The 24298-nt window shown below is 39.2% G+C and overlaps 1 protein-coding gene across 1 annotated transcript in view; it reads right to left on the reverse strand.

Annotated features, from left to right (window-relative positions):
- Positions 1 to 641: 641 nt before the first annotated feature.
- The window catches only part of MRPS9 (mitochondrial ribosomal protein S9), a 64706-nt gene continuing 41049 nt past the window's right edge, over positions 642 to 24298 (reverse strand). Inside the window, exons 5-11 of the mRNA XM_059134330.1 lie at positions 19587 to 19666; positions 11194 to 11279; positions 10054 to 10129; positions 7438 to 7603; positions 6390 to 6498; positions 2641 to 2810; positions 642 to 925 (exon numbers count right to left, since the gene is read on the reverse strand). Coding sequence (XP_058990313.1) covers positions 834 to 925; positions 2641 to 2810; positions 6390 to 6498; positions 7438 to 7603; positions 10054 to 10129; positions 11194 to 11279; positions 19587 to 19666 — 779 coding nt within the window. The 3' untranslated portion in view covers positions 642 to 833. The remainder of the gene's footprint in view (positions 926 to 2640; positions 2811 to 6389; positions 6499 to 7437; positions 7604 to 10053; positions 10130 to 11193; positions 11280 to 19586; positions 19667 to 24298) is intronic.

Below are 24298 nucleotides of genomic sequence, written 5' to 3' on the forward strand. Positions count from 1 at the left end.
TTTATTAACCCACCCATCACCTCCTAGTTACCCAACACTTTTTTTTTTTTTTTTTTTTTTTTGGTGATAGTGCTTCAGATCTACTAGGCAAATTTCCATTATAGAATACAGAATCACACACCATAATCACCACCTTAGATCCTCAGAACTAAGTCATCATCTAGCTGAAAGCCTGTATCCAACCTGGAGGGCACTGTGTTTGGGGAAGTAAGCTGGAGTAGACAATACCACACGTATGTATGTAGCCTCTCAGAGCCGAACTCCTACAAACAGTAGAGTAGTGGCTGCCGGAGCCTGTTGTCTGAGGCTGCTCCTTGGGACACTCGGCAGTTCAGCCCTTTCTGGCTCCTGACAGACTCCCACAACCGACCTCATTCTCAACAAGCATTCTCACCTCTCATGTTGTAACAATGGCTGTAGGGGAAAACAAGAGAATCAGGAGAAATGAGTTCTTTCATTAAGTTAGCAGTGTAGCTCTCAGGTCCCTTCGTTTTGGAGGCTGGGCCTTCTCATCCGCAAACTGAGGTTACTCAGTTGACTATATGCTGTTGAATGTTCCTTTCAGATCTAATATGCCAAGATTCTATGAATCATGCTTCTAAAAAACTACCTTCTGAGAAAGTTTAAAAAATAAAGCAGAATGAAGTTAAATATTTTTTAAAAATTATGTTTACAAGGTAACCTTTACAAAATAGCATTTAAAAATAAATCCTCTCCCAACTCAAATGCCTGATAGTGTTGCCCTCATACCAGCCAGCAAATATTTATTGTATGTCTGCCGCATGCCAGGCACATATACACGGCGTTTCCTCTCCTTGCCCGTGAAAGAACACTTAGCGCTTCTTCCAGGTAAACTTTCTGCGGGCTCCCTCTTGGCCTGGCTTCTTCCGTTCTCGGACACGTGGATCGGCAGTCAGCAGTCCAGCTGCGGTGGAGAAAGAGAAGTCTTTATGAACCATGGAAAATGCACGCTGCCTAGCAGGAAAGCAAGCAGACCTGTAATAATTTACCAGCCCGGTGTAAGCGTCAGGACAGCAGTTTGCTCTCACTCTTTTAGGATGGTTCCCCCATTTCAGAGACCAACACCAGGTACATCATTTGAGTCTGTTCTTCTCCTAGGAGGCCTATGGCTCCCTGTAGGTTTTTTTAAGTCGTTCGACTAAAGAGAAGTCTGCTCTTGGGTGCACGGTCACTATTCACTATGACTGCACTGATACTGCCTGCTTATTATTACTGATGTGAAAGTTCTAACATAGACCAGAAGCAGAAAAAGACACTATACAGCAAAGTAAGAGGAAGTAGGTGGACACTGTAGACTTAAGAACATGAATATACAAACATACATATACGGTATGACTTAACAAACTTCTAGAAGCGTTCACTCTCCTAACCACAAAGAGTGAATATGATTTCTAGGCAAGTGATGAGTTTCTCTCAGCAGACGCCCCGAGTAACATGCTCCTGAGGTGGCCAGAACCACAGATTTCAAGAATAGCAGTGATGAGAAAGCTCTTACGATGCATTGATAAATATGTAAACAGACCATAGTTTTCCTTGTCTTTTTTACTCTTTACACTAAGCACTTCTCCTCCCTGTAGACAAGCTGTGGGTATCTTATTAGGAGTATTTGAATGGGAGGAAAGCAAAGGCAAATTTCAACCACTTGTTATATACCCCTAAGTTTTTGCATTTACTTGTCTTTAATAAAAAGGGCATAGAATAAATATTTTGGACAAAATGCAGACAAGACCTGTCTAAATTCCAGTTTGAATTGTAGTAAGTAATAATGCTTTATTACTTTTCAGTATGCCCACTAGGTCAACCTGGCAGAATTATGAAATAAGGTCCTACAAGTTACTAGAATGACCAGACATGAACCCTACAAAACAGCGAATTGTTTATAAGCGAATGGGTTTTTAGACACTTCAGGAGTCAAGCAGCCTAAGCTGGAAGTGGCGCCTCTACAGTGCAGCAGCTCACGCGGGAGGAGACCGGCCTTCTTCCTTGCCCAGAGAGGCGCTGCATGGCCCAGTGGCTCGGTGACTCGCCCGGGCCACACAGCTGGTTAGTAGTGCCCCCAGTGTTCTCTCCCGCTGGCCAATGGTCCGAAGACAGGCTGCATCAGAAGTGTTGAAAGCAGCGCCCTAACGAGCGAACTGATGGCCTGTCCTTTCCCGCGCCGCGGACGCTTGTACTTGTGGCGAGGTGACAGAGTCACCCAGTACTCAGTCATATCACAGTGGAAAAAAGGAAATCTCCAAAAATGTTGGAAAGCTACAGTATGGGCTTCATCATCACATCTAACACAAGTCCTGTGATGAAACAAAAACAGTCACTGACCCGTCTGTTATCCACCACCACAGAGCGGCGCTCGGACCCTGGCTCAGTGGCTAGGCCGAGGAGGCAAAGGAAAGCTTCCCTGATGTTGGGAGGGCTCTGTTTCTTTTCCTAATTCAAATTCCCCTCACAGAGCCCAGCACGGAAAAGCGCGGGTACGGCTCTGGAACATAGAGAAGGGAAGCCAGCCAAGGGCAGGCCCGTGTAGTTAATGGAATCTTTTCTGATTTTGGGGAACTGGCGCGGGAACCAGCGAGCACTCCCAGACAGGGTGGAGACAACCACCCTCTCCGCAGCTCCTACCTTGTCTCATCCACTCGACCTCTTCCTCGGTGACAAAACTGCACAAGGCTCTGGCCACCGCCAGACGTATGGCTCCAGCCTGGGATGACCGCCCACCGCCCGAGACCGTACAGGTCGTGTCGTGTTTTCCAAGTCGATCGAGGAAGTGGAAGGGGAACATCAACTGTTCTCTGGAACACATCGCAAGCAAAGGCAGCTCACTATCGAGATAGTTGTGTTCTCCGCTACTCACACTGTCAACATTCACAGAAAGCGTATCAGGCACACCGGTGTGCCTGCTTCAGTCACCCCTAACAGGAACACCTCCTGGTGTTTCTGACGTCGAGAAAGCTCTGCAGACAGCCACATGTCGTCGTCTTCTTCCTGGATAGAGCAATACACACCCTCTCACAGTTGAACCCTTTTCTCTCATGAGAACCATGCAAAGCTTGAAAATAATCTTGTAAAGAAGTCTCAGAGCTGGGAAATTCCACTAATCAGCGGCATCTCCCTGGATTCGGTGATAAGTTATTGAATGCCAGTTACAGTCACTAAACCAACTGTCCCATTACATACCTGTGTGATGTAGGACACATCCTGACGTGCTTTGTGTAGTTATTAGAACCACATTCAACTCCTCCCCCTCCCCACAACACCTCTTCCTATGACTGGTTCCTGAAGTGGCAGGGCCAGGCGACACAGCACACAGTGTCAGGCGACACAGTGCCAGCCAGTCCGCTGCCCTCGGCAGTCCATGCCTGGCTGGGCCCTGCAGGCACCCCAGGAGTGGACAGTGGAATTCAGAGAGAACGTGGCACCAGACCTTCTCTTGCTCAACCAGCAAGTGTCTGTTGAACACTATTTATGTCCCTGGTCCAGTCACCACTGTCTCTGTCACGTACGTTGATCTTGCTATTTTGCCCTAATATCTCTAATGAAGATTTAGGAAAAGCCGATTTGTTGTGCACGGACTTGCTTTTTCTGACAGTGTAGCTTTCTAGGCCCTGAATAAAAAAGCTTATTATACCACAGTGATGCTGAAAGATACGGAAAGGACATTCAAGTGTTACTCCTCAAGCTACAGATGGACAGAACCTTCTCTCTGAACAAGAACCTTCCATGGTTAATGAGAATCTGCAACAGGGATGCTGTTTTAACAGGGATGAAATGACAACAAACACGGGCTCAAAACTACATAAATCCACACTGTTTTTTTTTAATAAAGCAAACCAAATAAAAAATAGGAATTTTATAAAAAACAGAACTGTTCTAGTAGCCATAAAATCACAATAACTAAAGAAAATTAGAGACTGATAAAGTAATTCCACCATTCCACTTTTCTAGCAGGGCAAGACAGGCCAAGACAGAATCTATGAGATTGCCATGTGGACGAGTGTGTGGGGGTTTCTGGGTTGTCTGACACAAGTAAATGGTTAGTGATATAAGTGACATTACTGAGCAGTTCTGGTCACCCACTTGTTTGGGAGCTTAAAAACTTACCTGTGTTAATTCCTAAAATTCTAAGATTCCCTAACAAATGCTTATATAAAGAAATAGTGACAAATTCAGAAAAAACACATTCTCTAATCTACTCCAGATACACTAGAGTGACTGAGCCAGGGGTCAAGGTAAGACAGACCACCCAGAAGGGTCTGGACAGTTGGGAAGTCGGTGCACACTGAGGAAGAAAATTTATATGTAAGTGTGATCCAAAGGATAACAATTGAAGATGACTCTATATAGCTATTGATTTAACTAATCTGGACTGCAAACAAATCTGTGCAAAAACAGTCTTCCTCTGCTCTCGGGCGTCTCCAATGGAATCCTAACTTTAAAAAATCAGATCTATTTTGCTCTTTATTATCTACTCAAAGTTATTTTGAAAAAAAATATAAAACAATCTCATTTCTATCCACTCGGAACAGAACTCCTTATGGCACCAATTCAAAAGCTTATAATTCAGCATATGTACAAATGCATGATCTTTTTGATTTTTCTTCAATTGCTGAGAATGCTAACCTTATCTCCCTTATTACATGGCTAGTGCTGTGTGAGGAACATATTTCTTTGGGACAGATGATCAAGAGTTGCATTAGTGGTTGGCTGACAGAGCAAAGGCCTTTCCAAATCAGAAGGGTTATTAATCTTTGTATTCCACAGTACTGGGCACTTAGTAATAAATATCTGTTGTATAAGTGAAGGAAGGAATGAATGAACAAGAATTTTCTGATAACACTGGGAAGGCAACACAGTCAACGTTCATTCCCAATGATCTATTTGTGCAAAGAGCCTGAAGAAAGGACTCTGCAAAGACAGCTAGCTAGTCATCCAGCTGACTTACAGGTGAGCACTGGAGAGATCAAGTCCAACTCTCCTACGCTAGAAGACAGAACTAGAAGCGAGATCACTTGATAGCCATGCCCGATCCCTACAACCACTTTAACATGATGAGACAGTCCTGGTGCCCATTTCTGCCAAGACTCTTGACTTAGGCTTCCCAGTCAGAGAGGAAGTCTCTTGATGAATGATATAATATCCTAAATAGCTCTGTCTTCACAACTTCACAAGATGGTATACACCAACAGTCCTCAATAAATGCCTGCTGAATTCAAATTGGAAAATACGTTCTAAGGATACCACTGAATGATGAGATCAAGCCATAACTGAGATTTATGGTTAAATCATCAGGAGTTATATCTGAAAGCAAACTAACTGGTCAAAGGCCATTTCCCCAAGCAGTTTTCTGTGCTGACGTTCCGGGCCTCTCTCTGGCTTTTAAGGGAAAGAAGAGCTTCCTCTACCCCTCTCTCTGTGAGAAGGATGGAAGAATTAGTCTACTTCATTTGAATGGAGATAGAGTGGGTTACTCCTCGACGCAGACACATATACCAATGAAATAAACATACATTTCCCAAAGTCATTATTCAGTCCAGAAACTTCCACGACATTAACAGCGTCCTCTTTTCCTTACATAAGCACTGAGATCAGCAGAGCTTTTGCCCCTTTTCACCCTAAATAGTGCACTACACATTCAGGAAACAGGAAGATTATGGAGGTGGGCCTAATCATGCAGAACTTGTGTTACTTGTGGATAATGACAGTAACTACTAGAAAAATAATAACCGTCTCCAAAAGAGGCCTTTAGATAGTGATTCACAGAGATCGAAGATGAGCATATTTAGAGGACATGAATTGTAATACTTATTTATGATTAATGTCTATTTCTCCACGGGATACAAAGCTCAAAAAATAAAACTGCCATATTTGGCACCGGGAACTAAAGCAAAGCCTGATGAGCTCTTATTTTAACACATCAACGTCAGGTTTCTTTGCTTGCTCAATATGTAATCAGTTTCCTCTGAGTAGGAAAAAAATTCAGAGTGATAAAGCAGATTTTTTCTGGTATTTATGCTGTTAAGGGCCAAGGTTGGTTTGTGTTGCTTTGTGCACATATGCCCTCCAGCTAGGGAAACAGAAGGTGGGACTCGATTCTCCTCTCATTTTGGCTCAGTCTGCATTTCAGACAAAAAGATACATCTAAAATACTCAACTTCCAGTAGGATCTGATGGAGACAGGAAGATTCAATTAATGAGGAATTCTACAGAGGCCTTTTCAAAATCTGGTAAATGGCATAAAAAAGATAGTGACAGCTTCCCTCTAGCTAGTTTGATTTAAATTAATTACATCATTCAGAAATATATAATCAGAAAATCACAAGCCTTTTTAATAAATATAAAGACAAAACGCAAACGCAAAACGAGAAACAAACCTGTCTTGTGTCACTGGAAAATAAAGCAGGTAATCAATTCCATTTACTTTTATTCTTCCACTTCCATGCTCATAAACAACTGCTTCTGCTTTTGCGCTCTTTCTTTTACCTTTGTAAATATAAAATTTCTATTAGTAAAAATCTTCAAGGCGAATGTTCTGAGATAGGTAAAATGACATTAGATTTTCTTCCCCAGAAGGACAATATACTATTACACTATATGTAGGAAAGTTCTACGAGTATTACAAGTCAAACAAAAATAAAACAGGCAAACTACACCATAATCAATGTAATAGAGCTTACTATGGGGTAATTTTGTTCCTCAACTCTATTTTAGGAATACCATAATCATTTAAAATTAGTTTCAACAAGTGATGAAGTAATTCATATTTATTAACCTTACTTTAGAAAAACAACCAATTTACAGTGGTCTTCTTTGATAATAAGGATATATCTAATCACAGAACTTAAAACAAAATATGAGTAGTATGATACAATATAACTGGTAGAAATGAAAAGAATCCCCAGCAAAGGTCCCATTTCTTTGAAGTGCCAAAGGAAGAGTTGAAGGTTTATTATTTATTAGGCCAGGCCTTAAGAGCTGTGTCAGAATGAATGTCTGCGTGGCTCCAAGGAACATGCGAGGTTGATGGCCTCAAGTTTTCAGGTCTCATAGTTTTGGTATCTGATAAGCAGGTTCCCTGAGCATTTTACAGGGGAAACCTTTACTACAAACAGTTTTTGTTTCTGGTAGTTGAAAATGTGAAAATAAAAAGATTTCATATAAATCTGTAAAAATAAAAAGTGTTAACATGATGGGGTAGGTACGCATCCACATTTTTTCTTGGGACATGAGAAGGTTCAGATTTTTGAAACTTCAACAGTCTTAAGAATTAGAATATCCAATGTAGCAGTAGCAAAAAAACAAAAACAAAACACCAAAAAAACCAAATGAATCAACTGAATACCAGGGAGTGATAGCAAGTAAAAATAATTGTCGTTTCTCAGTTTTCACGAAATTTATTTTCTCCCCACAGAATGTCATTACCTTCGCTGGTGCTGAAGGCCATTCCTTGCTCGTCATACTGCACAGGTTCAATCAGGTGTTTTTTTGATTGAATAGTTACACTCCTACGGAATCTCTGTACAAATTCTTCTTCGGCACCACAGTGCAGTGTCAATAACTTTTCTAGCAGCCGAATGAACTGTGCATACTGCAGACAATAAAATCAAAATTCATTAGAAGATGCAAGTGTAATTGCATTTGCTAAATTTTTTCTATTTTTGTATACCTAATCTTTCCAATGTTGCTTTTCCTGATGAATTTTGACAGGATGACACTCCCGCACCTTCATGCTGCTTTTAAAACACAGCATGCAGACACCGCGCCTCCCCGTGTAGCCCTCAGTGCCCAATCTTTTCTTTTGAGAAACAAAAGAGACTTACCAAGCAAAGAAAAATCAGTTTCTCTGTATTATAATTACATGAAATTGAGGTTTAAATTCATTTTCAAAAAATATTTAGATGATCTTCAAGTGTAATTTCTACTCTTTTATTAGCTGGATCAAGAGGAGGTTTAAAAATAATTTCCAGTTATGTATAGTAAAATGGGGAGAGTTTTGATTTCGAGAAAATGCACCTCTTAAATTATATTTCATAATACATTTGGCAAATATATCTTTAGCTGTTCAAGCTGTGTTACTTTAATGTTTATGATTTCCTTTAAAACCGAACAATCAAGCTATTTAAAAATTCAAGAGATACTTGACTTAAAGGGCAACCTCTTGAAATAAATTATCGCTGCTACTCTGTGCGTTTTTTTTAATAGTTCTCGAACATGTGATTAGAAAGTAAACAACTTGGTATTAACCCCTTAAAATTAGACGCCAGAGTAATCATTCTAAAGTGTTTATGCAGAAGGAGACAACTAATACTCGAGATCCTTAGTTAATGTGGAGTGTGAGACCCAATTTTTGATAACCTTATTTGTGTTTCTGTCGACCCTAAAAATCATATGCCTCTGTCGCCTCTGACTTTATCATGAACATCTGCCATTAATAACCTGAAACATGGAGAAATCTCAACAGTAAGTTTAAAAAGATTGCTTCAATTACTGCTTCCCGTGCTGTCACAATAAAAAAGGGGAATTTTCTAGGTAAGGGTGACAGACTTCGCCACCTGCGGTTCCTGGACTGACACAGCTCTGTTCTTTCCCTCCATTTCCAGGCCTGTGCCCTCTGCTCTCAGCGGTTCTCTCAATTCTACTGCACACTGACCATGAGCATACAGAGGGGTAGCTACAAGTCTGGCACGGCCTTTCTAATGCGCTGGGGGAAGAAGTCCCTACCTTCCTCATCTTGATACCAGCCAGCAGCTTCAGGATTTCTTCTGCTATCCAGTACCCCAAAAGTATAGCAGACTATCATCTACGCATCTACTGTCTATGCATAAGAGATATATACAAATCATTACGTGTATATACAGAAAATGCATATATTTGTTTTGTTTTCCCAGTTGCACACCTCTGAAAAAAGTCCTTGGGATGTTTTCAAAATGGAAAAACAGAACCAAGAAACAAAAGCCAAACTTGCATTATTTAAAAAAAAAAAAATCAAAGCAACCAAAAAACACAGGAAACAATGAAATGATACACTAAATGAAGAAGCAAAGAGAGATTTTTCAGTTAGATCCAAATGCAGCAATAGTGACTTGGCAGTTAGGATATTAGAAATTAACTCCAGATCCACCACTCAACAAATGCCTGACACCTTGTTAAGCAAATTGCAACATTTCCAAATCATTAATTTCTCCAATATGTTAAACGAGAAAAAGAGCAATTTAAATACATGACTTAGAATCAACATGGGTGGCAAGGTACTAACAATGTTAGCCAGTGCCATGGAAGGAAAAAGCCTTCTTGGAACAATTTATGAAACTTACACTCAAATATTCTACAAATAATCTAAATTTAGCATATCAACATATTTAAAACCATCAAATTTCCTCAGATAATACTGGCACATATTAGAGCACTTAGCAAAAGAGCACTCCAATTAAAACCTAAAGCCCAAACTTTATAGGGTAGAAGACTCACCTGGGGAGCTGGTTAAAAATATGAATTCCTGGGTGACACCCCTGGAAATTCTGAGCGAGGGCTGAATCTTAGGAAACTGCATTTTCTAATCAGTTTTCTGGCTTCATTTAAGTGATTCTGACATAGGTGGTTTCGCAGATTCCAAGATGAAAAATACCGCCCTTTTAGAAACTACACACAAGTAGGCCAGGGAGCGGCAAACTGCACAAAGGCAACCATGTGCTCCCTTCTTTTTCTACTTAACCTGTGATAACTCCTTACACTTGTCATTATTAGCTTGTAAAATTAGCTCTCTGCTTTACTGAAGGAGATGAAAAATGACACCTGCCACATTTCCCAAGAACCGCTGCAAGGGCACTTGTGGATAGGAGGATCTGGACAGCAGGCATGTCACCTTCCTGACCGCAATAAGGCCCCATGGCAGAAAATGACTATAAATATGTTTCAGAAAGGGAACTGTCTTAACGAACACCTGCCCCTGAGAAACATTGCTGTGAGATCCTAAATACAGCAATTGTCTACATTCTTACTGTACAAGGTCCCCTTAAATTTAAAAGATTAATTACTCACATCTTGATCTGATAGTTTTTCCACTAACATTTCTTCTAGTTCCTCCTTAATCAGCCATCTGCTGCCAATCAGGTCTCTGTTAAAATATCACATATATTCTCTTTTAAATTAACCATGCAATTAGAGTTCTATCACAAAAGATCCCACATGTAGTAGCAATTCTTGATTGGGAAACAAATTTTTGTATTCCAGAGCATTAAAATTTCACCCAAGTGAACTATTTTTGAGAAGTGTTATTTCATTCCCTCACTCTACTTTAAAAAAGACACCCAGTCTAGCAAATGTTTTGCTGGAGGACTTAAACATGCTCTTGTGGAACTCATCTGATACACCAAGATACCAGGTTTCTTAAAAATTAACACTGCACTTATTTTTCACTATTTACCTCAAAGGAGAAGCAATGGACACAGAGTTGGCCTGCCTGTGGAATAAAGTAATCATCAAGTCCAAGTAAAGAGCTAGCGGTCGTGTGTACAATTTTGAAAAGGGATTCTTGAAGACTTGTGTCTTCTGCATAAGAAGTAGTAAGTGGGGGCTGCCTGGGTGGCTCAGTGGGTTGAGCCTCTGTCTTCGGCTCAGGTGATGATCTCAGGGTCCTGGGATCAAGTCCCGCATCAGGCTCTCTGCTAGGCAGGGAGCCTATTTCCTCCTCCCTCTCTCTCTCTACTCGCCTCTCTGCCTACTTGTGATCTCTTTCTGCCAAATAAATAAAATCTAAAAAAAAAAAAAAGAAGTAGTAAGTGAAGCAGCAGCCCAAAATCACCCAGCTGACAGATCTATCCTATCCCTGTCTGTCCAATGGAAGTCCAAATCTTAACATTTATAGGCCTTGTTTTTGGCATTTTAGTAAATACACAGCTATATAAACAAAAATTCTGAAGACCTCATCTTCAAATATAAGTGCCATTTAATTCATAAATCTGGAATGAAGATAAAAATAACAGCAGTTACATCTACTTCCTCCCAAAAACTCACAAAAAACTCACCTGTTATTTTGACCCCTAAGTTTAATGATTAATGCTGAAACAGGGAACACACTTGTAAGCTTTAAGTATGCCTAAATACTAAATACCACCAATGACAAGTGGCATGTTTTTCATTCAAAATTTTCATGTATTCTAATGCAAGAGAAGAACTTACTTGGTTTCAGTTTTTTCTGAAAATAGACCTTTGGCTTGCAACTGACTCTGACGTTTTTCTGCTTCTAGTAGCTTTCCATATGCTTCCTGTGGCAAATAAAATACATGCGCTAAAATAAGAGTTCTGGTACATTATGACTTCTATTTCATATTTTCCCTGTGAGCATTCCTCAGTTCAGAAGGGACCTCCTCACAGAATCTGGCTGCACAGCAAATAATACTGAAAATACTTTTTAATTATACTGTTTCTCAAACTAAAGGACAGTGGTGTAATTTCAATGAGAATTTAGTATAATACACAATAGCATACATTAACCGATTTTTAAATAATTCTGTAAGATATTTACTCTATAAAGAACTCTATTAAAAAAAAAAACTCCAGTGAGGTTGGTAAGCACAAAAGAAAGCTACAAACTATTTTTCTTTAAGTTCCACAAACAGGACAAAAAATTATCCTGTTAAATTTATACAGCAATATGCACTTTAAATTCAGGGAATTAACCAGCAAAGTTATGGTATTTACAGCTGAACTACTTATCTAATATTCAGTATTTATATAATATTTAAGTCCTCACCATGTTAGTCTATATCTTAAAAAGTTTTCTATTATATTTGTTTTATTATTTGATTTCTTTCCATTAATTTACTTCCCAACAAAGTCTTGTAAATGTATGTCACTTGTTAACTTGTAATATAAACAGGGGGAAACTGCCATTTTGTTAGAACTTGTAAAATGCAATAATCTGGCAATGAACAGTATCAATAAAATATTTTCCAGGAAATCAGTTTACAAAAGTAGAATCATGCAAGTTGTCTCCTAGTTTTTTGACTGAACAAGTGTTCACTGAGGACTCACATGCAGTATGTGTGTATTCACTTACGATTTAACATAATCTACCACACTGATACCTCATAGTAACATTTTCAAAGGATGAGCCAGAGATGATATAAATGACATTTTTACCCTTGCTGATCATGTCACCTTCCAATATCACCAGCTACTGTCCAATAATGAAGATACAACCAGTTACTGTAGACATGTCAATCCATATCCCAGTCTTAGTAATTGCAGATTTTGGAAGGGCAACTTCTTGTGGGCTCTGATTAAGCTGCCGTAAAATTCACAAGGTTGCTCAAGAAGTTTGCTCTAAAAAAATGGAAAGTGTCTCTTTGCACAGGTCTCTGTCTGTACGAGCATGCATACATTAACTGCGTACATGGGGATCTCAAACAAAGTGAAACCATCACCAGTTCGGTAACTGCAAAGGTCAGTTCCCAGGGAAGCAGCAGCAGCACAAGAGTAGAACTGGTTAGAACCGTAATTTCTCAGGCCCCAACCCAGACTTTCAGATGAGGAACCTCTGGGGTGGGCCCACTGATCTGTTTTAATGACTCCAAGTTACATACACTGACTTTTGGATCTAAACACTAGACGTACCAGGAGCCTAGTACAACATAACATAACAAAGGGAAAAATTCAGTTAATTCTATTCTCTTGTTCATTATTAAGTGTAACAGTCTCTACAGCTATATCCATAGTACAAATCCATTGCCTGTGGCAACAGAACTACAACAGTCTACCCCCAAGAAAGCAAAAATGAATGTGAACCATCCACATGTAATATGTATACCTGCTACTCAACTTAAAACTCTACAATTTATCTCCCAAGAACTGGTAAGTCTCATTTGACTTATAACTCATTTTAGAAAGCTAAGGTACTGGGTTGTGACCCCAACTGGATACTGTATCGAAAAAAATTCTGTACACCTGTTTCTAGAAAGGAATTCTCAAATGCTCTGACCAGGTAAAATAAAGGAAGAAACAAGAACCCACAAGAAGTAGACAGACTCCATGCACACTGCATCTCTCTGTACACCTGGCCCCAGGCTGTTGGCAGGCCGGGCCCAGCCACACTGCTACACCTTGGGGATCTGGGAAACAGAACAGGTCTCTCTGGTCCGCTTGAATCTGGACGTTCTGAGGGTACGGAAGCCAGAGATGTAGTATCTTTCAAATCCAGCCAGCCAAACAAACAAACAAACAAACCAAATCCTAGAGAACACCACCAACAGTAATAAGATGCCTTCTCTGGTTTGTAAGGCTGTTAATTTCTGGAATAACTACAGCAACTATGAAAACAGTAATAATAATGAACCTGCCTCATCATCAAATTTTGAGTCACTTGTGGACTGCTAAAGTAATCATCATTTTCCAATGACTCTGGACCAACTTTAAGTCCATGCTCTTCTTCACATTTTTTTTTTCCACTGTGCCATTACCTTCCATGGTTATATTTAGCTCCATAATCACTTGTAAATAGTGCAAGTGAGATAATCAGAAAAAATGTGTACTATGAGAAAACCAGCCAAATTTCAAACATGGTAAATTCACTTACAGCAGATGCTTACACTTTGATGGTTGTAATCCATCGAACTACATAATTCATACATTTCTTTAAATAGGAAAACATGCATCAGTATTTAGCTCAGTGCCTGACCCATGGTAATGATCAAGAAATGACAGCAGGGGGAGGGATGGCATTCAAGAGTCTAACAATGGAAACACTTTTACTGGTGGACCATTTCTATTTATTCTTTCTCTTCTATATAATAAGACCACTCTAGAGATTCTATCTGTTAGAGACAACAGCTCTCTGGAAAGTAGAGTTTATAGCTTTAGCTCCCTGAAGAGATGTGTACTAACCTGCATCAAAAAATCCCAGAGGGTATAAAATATGTCAGGAACTGTCAGCATCACAGATTATCACTGGTAGCTTCTGGTATATTGTTAAGTTTCCACTTAATTTTTAAAGGACACTAGAGAATTAGCGTGACCCCACCCATACTAAGTTTATATACAGTATTTAATAGTATAATTTTCAAATATGACAGGAATAACCCAGATGTGAAATGCTGAATCATTAATCACAGCTATGATTAATATTTCATAAAATCAAAGCAAGCCTATCCACCCCTCATGTCATCAGATTTCCATAATGTATGAGTCAAATTTAGAAGGTGCCTAATTTGAAAATACCAGATGCTCAGGTTGCAGAAAAGGGATGCTTAAACGAAATCCTTCCAAGAGCATGAGCAATATGATTTTTTAGTATCCTTCTCAAATCTGTTTTGGCTAGGTTAATCATGTAGAAATTCCAATTTTAGGAAGGGTAAACAAATAAAATTTCTTGTGGGGGTGGTATAGAAGTCTATGATACCCAAATGATACCCAAAACATACAACAGTGAACTGACAGTAACTATCCTCTTAGATACTAGTTAAGTAAGAGGAAAGTAATGGACTTAAAATATGCGTTTGTGGAAAAAAAAAAAAAATCACAGAAAATCAGATTTCCTAAGTAGCAATCATCCCAATTTTTGGCTACTGGCATATAAATGAAATAAAATGAAATAAACATAATACGGAATTCATTTATCACAGTTACTGCTATTTATCTAATGTTTCAAGTGACATATCACACACCCTTTGCTATCACTTTGTGAATACAATACACTGCATATATAGCCTTAACAGAGCAGGCAGAAATGTCACCACCACCCTGCAGCTTTTTAAAAATCAGCACTCTGCACAGTTTTAAGGAGTTATTTCATAATACCTCATTTAGAGAAGGATCACTGTTTTAACTCCATTTTTAAAAGATAAGGGCACGAAAGCAGAGATTTTAAATATTCACCACAAGGTTACAAAGATGATGCAAACTACGTAAGAGTTCTGTGGCACTAAGTCCCAGGACTTTTGTTTCTTGAAGTCTGGGATCTTCACATAGTGAAGTCACTTCTAGGGCTGTTGTTCTCGTGCTTTATGAACACAGACGGTTACTTAAGTCATTTAAAATAAACCAGATAATTTCTAAATAAGCCAGGCTTCTTTCAAAAGGCAAATGAATCCCATTTATGCATAAGTTATCAGGATTAGAATTACTTGGTTTTCTTTCAAATTTTAACCTTTTTCTTTTCACTTCAGCAGAGTAGTTTAAATAATATATAATGATCTATTTATTCCTTAACTTCCAACTTTTTTGGGAACAGATTTCATCTGTGGCCATGTAATTCCTTCAATTTACAGAAATCCTTTGAAAATATTCCACTGTTTACTATAAAGTGAATCCTAAAATATAAATGAGGCTTATAGATTTAAGAAGCTCAACTCCTGGTGCAGTAAAAACTGCATCAAAAAGAGATGCACAACTGTATCACAGAAATTGGGGTGAGGGAGTTTGTGTGAAATGTCAGCAAATGCCCAAGGTATTTGATAACTGATTTCTTAAATGTCTGTACGGCCTTTTCCAAGCACTGGTCTCATGGAACATTAATAGGGGCTCCGGGCAGCAAAGGTTCCGTGACTCAATGTTTGAGCAGCAGTAGGTTACCGCAACAGGCTTCTTTACTGCCACACTTTATAATGCTATCCCGTAGCTCCTGATGGAGTTTCCCAGGACTCAAGGGGCAGCACTGCCAAACTCACTTCATGGCAGAACCTTTGTCATGAAGAATATTTTATTAACTGTGTTTCTTAGCAAACTTTGGGAAAGGCTGCAGTAGACAAGCCCAGACTAAATGAATCAAATTTTATAAAAGGTTTCCACTTTGGAGTCAAATAATCCCTTCCCGTAATGAATTTTAAATAATTTTCAATTTGCTTATAGTGAGTGAATTTAAAATTTTTCAAGAATGTGTATATATTAATGAGTAAACCTGAATTAACATTTTTCCTACAAGTAAAGGCTTTACCCAAACTCAGCCATGGCTGTCCAGGTTGTAAATGTCTTGCTCATGGGTAAAACCAGGCTCCAGCTGCTGTGGGCAAGGGGAGCCACCCCCCTGCCCCCGCCAGACTGGCAGGCCCCAAGGGCAGACAGACCACCCTTCCACCCTGTCCCTTGACTGTGCACACATGGCTTTCTCCCTCATCTAGACCAAGGCTATTCACAGCTCAGCTGCACCATGGCATAGCATTTTCTTTAGTGCACACATACCTTTATCCTCTTTAAAAAGACTTTCCTTTCCTTTACACTTCGGCTCAGTTGTTGCAGGAAACTTCTCTTCTTCTCCCTCTGTTCATTCCTTCTGCTCCTGAAACCCTAAACTCAAACTCTAAATCATGTCTGAGAAGTATACAAGTTCTACTCATCATATGGCCATTAAGGAAATGGAAAGCCATCCATTTCTGGTGAGAAAAGACAGATGAGCCAATGCCATCAAGCGTGGAGCTCCCTTTTCAGTACTCAAGGACCTTCTGAGAAACTTCTTAAGTCTCTTACTTCTTTTTACTTAAACTATTTTGTACTCCTTAAGACACTACTTGTTTGTTCAGTCCTATACTTTTTACATTACATATGTATCCCACATCCACTACAGTGTAAAATAAGTGAGTTTATACTGACTTTCCCAGGAACCTGAAGACATATATTATATCCATAGGAGAAAGGCAATCCCAAGGAAGGGGGGCAACAACCTTTGGAAAGTAACACATTTACAAAAGCTGAGACCGCTACGGATCAGCACGTTTCCTCCACTCCACTTCACGCTTTCCTATCATACTTCACATCTGGGCAGGAACAATAAATTGCTTCTTTCTTCTCGTCCTCATCTTCCCTCAAAAACCTCCCTGCTTCTCCACGAAGACCGGATGGACTGATGACAGGCCAATTGGAAACAGTGTTCACTAAAGCACTGGAGGTTATCCTTAACTATAAGCCACACAGGGACTCTTGTATTAGTTGCTGTGAGGTAATACATAAGCCTACTACACCAACAGTGACTAAATACCAAAAAGAGGAACTGGCATTATTACAGAAGACAAAAAGGTTAACTGATGTCAGAAAGGTCTCCTGGCCAGAACTGCACACATATTTGAGACCCATGAGGTTTTTTGTTTGTTTGTTTGTTTGTCAAAAAGCTTGGCCCACGACTGCCATGCCTCACAAAATTACAGTTAGCTAACCAGAAAACCTAGTTTGCCTTAGGGTCTTTTTACGGTGTCACATGGTAAGAACCTGTATCAAAAGAAATGGCAACCGCAAAGATACACTTCCAAGTGTTTAAGGCCTGCCACAGTCTTTGGGGGTCGACTCCTTGTTGCAGTGGGATCACTCTCCCACAGAATCGAATGGCATCCTCACCGCCCTCCCCACTCCAAGAGGAGGCAGAACAAAGGAGTGAGCCAACACATGAAGCAGTTTCAAGTTTTATCCTTTTTTTCTTTATACCCGATGCCTGGCTTCCCTACAAAACCACTTCTGTAAAGTGACCAGTGGATATTTAGTCACAGTGCTTCAGAGTAGCAGAGGGTCTCTAGGAGGGTGATCAACCTGCACCATCTAGGAAACGAGGCTGGCACGACCACAAGCTGTTAAGAGCATCGGCCATACAGGAAGCTGATGGGCGCAGATTTAGGAAAGCATTTGTCCTTTTTTTCCACGCATACATTTACTTTAAGAGTCCATAAAAAGTTGATTTAGAAACGTAAGATTTTATTAATGATTTGAATTAAAACACTCAGGTCAAACCAAACAATCTGTCATTCATACATGCAAACTGTTCCCATAAGCACTACAGCAAATGCTAAGCCCCACACTGCCTGGGGAGTCAAAACACCCGACACAATGAACAGACCTAAACTACAGAGTTGAACTAGAACAGAAAAGCCTGAAGAACTCAGATCTATGTAACAGAAACCGTATTACTCAGAACAAAACAACAACAACAAAAGAAAACCCTTTATTAATCAGTTGTAATTTGACATCTTCAGTCAGACTACGGTAGTGAAACCGACCGTTTTCTTGAGCAGTACCTTCCTAAAACACAGAAACCAACCCAAACCGATGTTAGGACCCTTCTACAATGTGTAATTTCTTCATTATGATGGAATGCAACAAAATATCTTGCCCTTGGGTTGCTCAGTTTCAGCCCAAACAAATGCAAATGGCTTGTCAGCTGACAGCTGTTTGATAAGGCTCCCCTACAAGACCTGCATACTTTACTTTTTTCCGTGAAACTCGGGATGAAAGGCAGAAGGCAGGAAGAGAATTAATGTAGCATACAGTCTAAAGGCAATGCTACAACCGTGATTAAGTAGAAAAGTTAAAAGGCACAGATTTTCCACAGCTTCGCTGCGTGCAACCCATCCGTGTAACAAGTTGACAGGCCTAGCGCGTCAGCTCCATCATCCCCTCCGACAGCTAAAACGCAGCATTGCATCCCTTTTCAGAGAAAATTTGCGTCTGCACCATGAAGCGTTGTACATTATTTCTTAGCACTGCAGGGGGCTCAAGTCCATATGGAACCTTCACAAATATTACCACAGATCAAACCAGTGGCGTTTGGAGGCAGATTTGACATACCTATTTAAATGAACAGCAGGAGTCCTCGGGCAGCCTCGGGCTGCGGGGGAGGCTCGGCGGAGAGCCAGCCGCAGCTCCATTAGTCAGCAAAGACACACTCTACATTTATCATTCATTTCATTTCTGCCAGGGCAAGAAGCTCATTTGCCCAAGGTCAACAAAAAGCGAAAAGAAGGTTTTCTTTTTTTTCCCCAAGAAATAAATGTACCTGACAAGTGGGGATTTTGTCCTTTGGGTTTGTGGAGCACAAATAAACACCAGAGAGTTCTAAAAAAGCCGAGTGAATGTGTGCCTGGGATTCAAGCAACCTGAAAGCTGACTGAGGCCGGGGAAGCCCGGTGCATGTTTTTGCAATTTTTTAAAAACCGTATAATGAAGAAAATAAAACTTGACACCATGTTCTTAAAGCAAGATAGGTTCTGTTGTCCAAAACTGGGTATTAGCAGCTAGGCATTTTATTCGTAATACCCTAGGGAACCCCCAAATTTGCATGCTATCAGACACTCAGAGCACTGAAACAACAACGAGAAAAAGCTGCTCCCGGTACACTCAAACGCAGTTGCAAGTCAACGTGTAATAAAACCATTTCTTAGGTCTTTGGAGGGCACAAATTCTAGACTCATAATGCTGCATTCGCCTCTGAAAGGCAAAAACTGTATAGGATAAACAAAAAGTACAGACAACAATTTGCCCATGGCAAACGCCTTACAGCCCCTGACAGCAGCCTTACCCTCCACGCACGTGCGTGCCTTATGACTGAGCGGAGCACCCACCTCCAAAAAATGATCTCAATTTTTAAATACCAGCATTTTAAAACCAGACATTCAGATATAAATTCTATGGTGTTTATTTACCTTTAGCAAAAATGGTTAGTAAGATATAAAGTCTTTCGACATACTGCCTTACCTCTAGAGATCTTAATTTTGCTCAGTCTGAAACATACTAGGTAAATCCTGAAGCCAAGCAAGATCTCTGCTACAGTCACTTAAGCTTACAGTTCATATTATTAATCATCGATGTAATATACTTACATGCATTAATGAATAATACGACTGTTTGCCGGTATAAAAGAGAAAATGAAATGGACGGCCATCTTCTCCCCACTGGATCGCTAATAAAAAGCGAAATGAAAATAAGCAAAAATAAAAATTTATAGGTATATTTAACTGAAGTTAGGAGACATGTCTACAATCCTGATTAACTTTTAATGACAAAACAGCGTTAATATTTGGAATTTTAGTATTTGGTTCAGCATGTTTAACATGCTGGAAACTATTTAGGATATTTAATATTTCACACTCATTAACATAAAACTGTTCATAACTGATAAAATATTCCTGTGCAGTTCATCATGAGAATTTCTAGAACTTGTTTTAAATAAACACACATAAAATAGCAAAAAATCATCTTGTTAGAACAAAGAATTTAGGTTTGGCTAAAAATACAACACACTCCATATTCTTAAAAAGGGACGCTGATAAAGTCAATGATGTCATACATTCAGGAAATTAGGAAAAGGCATAAAATAACAAAGAAAAAACTAAATGGATTTTTCCATGCCACATTATTTGATCCAACTCTGTGGTAACACACCTCTTAGAACTCCAATGTCTAAAACAGAAGGGCCCCCACAAGATGTTATGTGTAATTCCTTTTGAAATACAGATGGTCATTCACATCTAATAAACACCAAACAAACTGAGGAATGGACTCACTGTAGTAAATAAACCAAACCTGACTCCACATCCTTTGCCCTTATTTCTACTGTTGTTTCTTGGTTAACCATTTGTGGGAACTTCAATATGTTAAAGGTACACTCCTCTGTCAATTACAGAAGTTGAAAACTCTTTTCTCCCAATCTAACACTCACTTCTTAAAAAAAAATTTTTTTTTAGAGAAAGCATTTTTTTTTTTTAAAGGAATGAGGTCCTTTATCTTTTTTTTACCCCCCCATGGGGAGGGTATGTGAGACAAACACAGACAGCCTTAATGTGTTGAAATCCTTTGTCACCCACCTTTTACTTTGGTTTCCAGTGTCTTTCATAGTCAAGAAGTTTAAAATATATGCATACTGTAGAATCTGTCACTTTTCTCTAGAGCATGGTTTATTGGCTGTTTCTCACTATCACCCCTACTAAGTGAGCCTCACTAGACATCTTTTTCTTTAATTGCCTCCCTCCCCATGAAACTTCAATATCACAAATATACCATAGATCTGTTGAAGTATACAGAGGTCCTTTGGAGGGTCATAAACATTCTAGCAGTTCAGCCTTTACTCACCTCCTATGAATCCATTTATGTCCCCTCAGGGACAATATCACTTCTATGGAGAGAGCATGCTTTAAGACTTTGGGATTTCTAAAAACTATTTTCCTATATTTTCTTCTGGAATTTTTATTTTTTTCGTGCTCAGAAATTTCATCTATTTGAAATCTATGTTCATCAGGCAGAATCCAAGTTATTACCTTGTGCAGCAAAGAGAGTCTTTGTCCCATCAGTTTTTTGATACTACACTCTCCCGCTGAGTCAAGGTTTTTGTTGTTGTTGTTGTTTTTAAGATTAATTTTAGAGAGAAAGAGAGTGCACTCAAGCAAGCACGAGCAGGGGGGAGAGGCAAAGGGAGAAGTGAATCTTAAGTACACTCCATTCTGAGAACAGAGCCCAAAGTGGGGCTCGATCTCATGACCTCGAGATCACGAACTGAGCCAAGACCAAGAGTCAAACGCTTAACTGACTGTTCCCATCCAGATGCCCCACTACGCTCTTGTGTTGAAATACCACCTGTACAATAAGTAGGATATTTCTGCTTCTGAGGGTAACTGACATTACACACAGGACACTTTAAGTGAATATATTTAAAACAAAGACCAAAATTTCATAATAAATTCTGAAGAAAAGTCTTGACAGGGATTTTAGCTTGAAAAAGAAAACTAGATTCTTATATGCCAAAGGCAGTGGATAAATTAAATACTTCTCCAACATCATTCTCAGACTTCATGAAATCCTGCATATTTTCCAATAGTTGTAACTTCACTATGCAATCCATTTGCATTGTATGTAGTGTTAAAGGAGTCAGAAAGTGCCTAAGAAAGACAAATATCATTGCTGCACATAAGACTCTACTGTAAAACTTGGGAGGGGTTTTTGAGTGGGCCTCATTTTGTGTGTGAGTATATAGAAGTCCGTGTGTATATACTTGATTTCATACTATTTCATTCAATCCAAGATGTCACAGATTTTAAGATGCCCCATCATGTGTCTTATACAAAGAAGGAAGGAGAAAATGCTGAACATCATGGTTTACGTTAACTGTAAAATTAATCCTGTGGTCAAAAATGTTAAAACTGAAAAACTCTCTTAGAATTCACAAAAAATGACATTAACAAACATGCTGATGCTGAATACTCTAATCTGGTTCATTGGTCTGTCAGGACACTGCAACACCACCACCTTGGACTAAAATAAGCTTTTGCTGCATTTGATAGCTGATAGGGTAAGGTTCCTACATTACCCTTACTTCTTTTTAAAAAGTTCTCTCTGCTTCTTACACATTTACCCTTTCAAATTAAGCTTATAAATATCTCCCAAAAGTCCTACTGGGACTTTGATTAAAATTATATTACGTTCGGGGGCTCCTGTGTTGCTCAGTTGTTATTCATTTGCCTTCTGTTCGGGTCACGATCCCAGGGTCCTGCGATCGAGCCCCACATCGGGATCCCTGCTCTGGGAAGCCTGTTCTCCCTTTCCCACTCCCCCTGCTTGTGTTCCTTCTCTGGCTGTGTGTTTCTCTGTGTCAAATAAATAATAAAATCTTAAAAACAAAACAAAACTATACTACATTTGTTAATTTTTAAGGAAGTAACTTTCCAATATCTTTCCTTACAGAACATGAAATCTTTTTTCTAGCTATTCAGACTTTCACCTATGAGGTTTATAATTTTATTAATTTTCATATTTACTACATAATAATTTTCCTAATTTTCTACATAAAAACTCATGTATATTTTTCTAAGTTTTACCTGTATTTTAGTTTGTAGTGTTCTTGATACTGTCCCTTCATTTAACTATGTTTTCTATAAAATTAATTTTAAGCGATATGCCCTTCTTTCACTATTTTTTCAACGCTTTTTTTCTTTTTTTTAAGAGCAGTTCACAGCAAAGTTGAGAGGAAGGTAGAGATTTCCCATATACCATCTTTGCCCCCAAATATGCATAACCACATCCATCATAAAACATCCCCTGACAGTGTGGTACCTTTGTTACAAGTGATGAATCTACTCTCTCTGGAGAATTATTATCACCCTAAGTCCACAGTTAACAGGGTTCACTCCTGTACACTTGGTGACTTTGGATCCAGTACTATAATATCATACAGAGTGGTTTCAGTGCCCTAAGGATCCTCTGTGCTCCACCTACTCCCCTTAACCACTGGCAACCACTGACCTTTCCACCGTTTCTGTAATTTAGCCTTTTCTAGAATGTCATATACGTAGAATATAGTAGGTAGCCTTTTCAGATTGGCTTCTTTCCCTCAGACATTTGCATTTAAGTCTCCTCCATGTCTTCTCATGGCTTGACAGCACCCTTCTTTTTAGTGCTGAAGAATATTCCATCATCTCTACGTACCACAGTTTCATTACCCATTCAAATGCAGAAGGACATCTTGGTTACTTTCAAGTTTTGGCAATTATGAATCAAGCTGCTATACACCTTTCTACAGGTTTCTGGGTGGACCTAAGTGTTTAACCGCTTTGGACAAATACCAAGGAACACAAATGCTGGATCGTATGGGAAGAGTTATATTTAGTTTTGTAAGAAACCGCCGAACTTTCTTTCAAAGTGGCTGTACCATTTCTGCATCTCCATCAGTGATGAATAAGAGCTCCTGTTGCTCATCATCCTTGGCACAATTTGGTGGTGTCAGTGTTTTGGACTTTGGCCATTCTAAAAGGCCTGTAGTGGTATCTCACTGTTGCTTTAATTGGCATTTCCCTGAGGTGAAGCATCTTTTCATGTTTACCATGTATATACCTTCTGTGTTATCTATTAAGAACTTTGACCAATTCTTAAATTGGGTCGTTGGTTTTCTTACTGTTGAGTTTAAGATTAAATTCCTTGTATATTTTGGTTAACAGTTCTTTATCACATACATCTTTTCCAAATATTTCTACAATCTGTGGCTTGTCTTTTCATTCTCTGGACAGGGTCTTTCTCACAGCAGAAAATGTGAATTTTAATGAAATCCAGCTTCTCCTTTGGTGTTATACATAAAAAGCCATAGCCAAACCTCAGTCTTCTGGGTTATTAATTACTGATTCAATTTCTTTAATTGATATAAGCTTATTCAAATTGTCTACTTCTGGTGTAAGTTCTGGCAGATTGTATCTAACCTACATGGAATTGGTCCATTTCTTATAGGTCATCACATCTGGAGGCACAGAGTTGTTCATGGTATTCCTTAATGGTCTTTTTAATGTCCCTGATCTGTAGCAGTATCCTTTCTTTCCTTTCCAGTACGAATCATCTGTGTCCATGCTCCCTTCTTTCAGCTAGCCTGACTAGAGGCTCATCGATTTTATTGATAAAATAAAACTGACGTATAAAATCTATTATCAAAGAACCGGTTTTTGTTGATTTTCTTCACTGATTTCTTGTTTTCAACTTCACTGACTTCTGCTATGATTTTTATCGTTTTTTCTTCTGCTTACTTCAGATTTAATTTGCTCTTCTTTGTCAAGTTTCC

Source organism: Mustela lutreola, chromosome 9, assembly GCF_030435805.1.
Source record: "Mustela lutreola isolate mMusLut2 chromosome 9, mMusLut2.pri, whole genome shotgun sequence".
NCBI classification, from domain to species: domain Eukaryota; kingdom Metazoa; phylum Chordata; class Mammalia; order Carnivora; family Mustelidae; genus Mustela; species Mustela lutreola.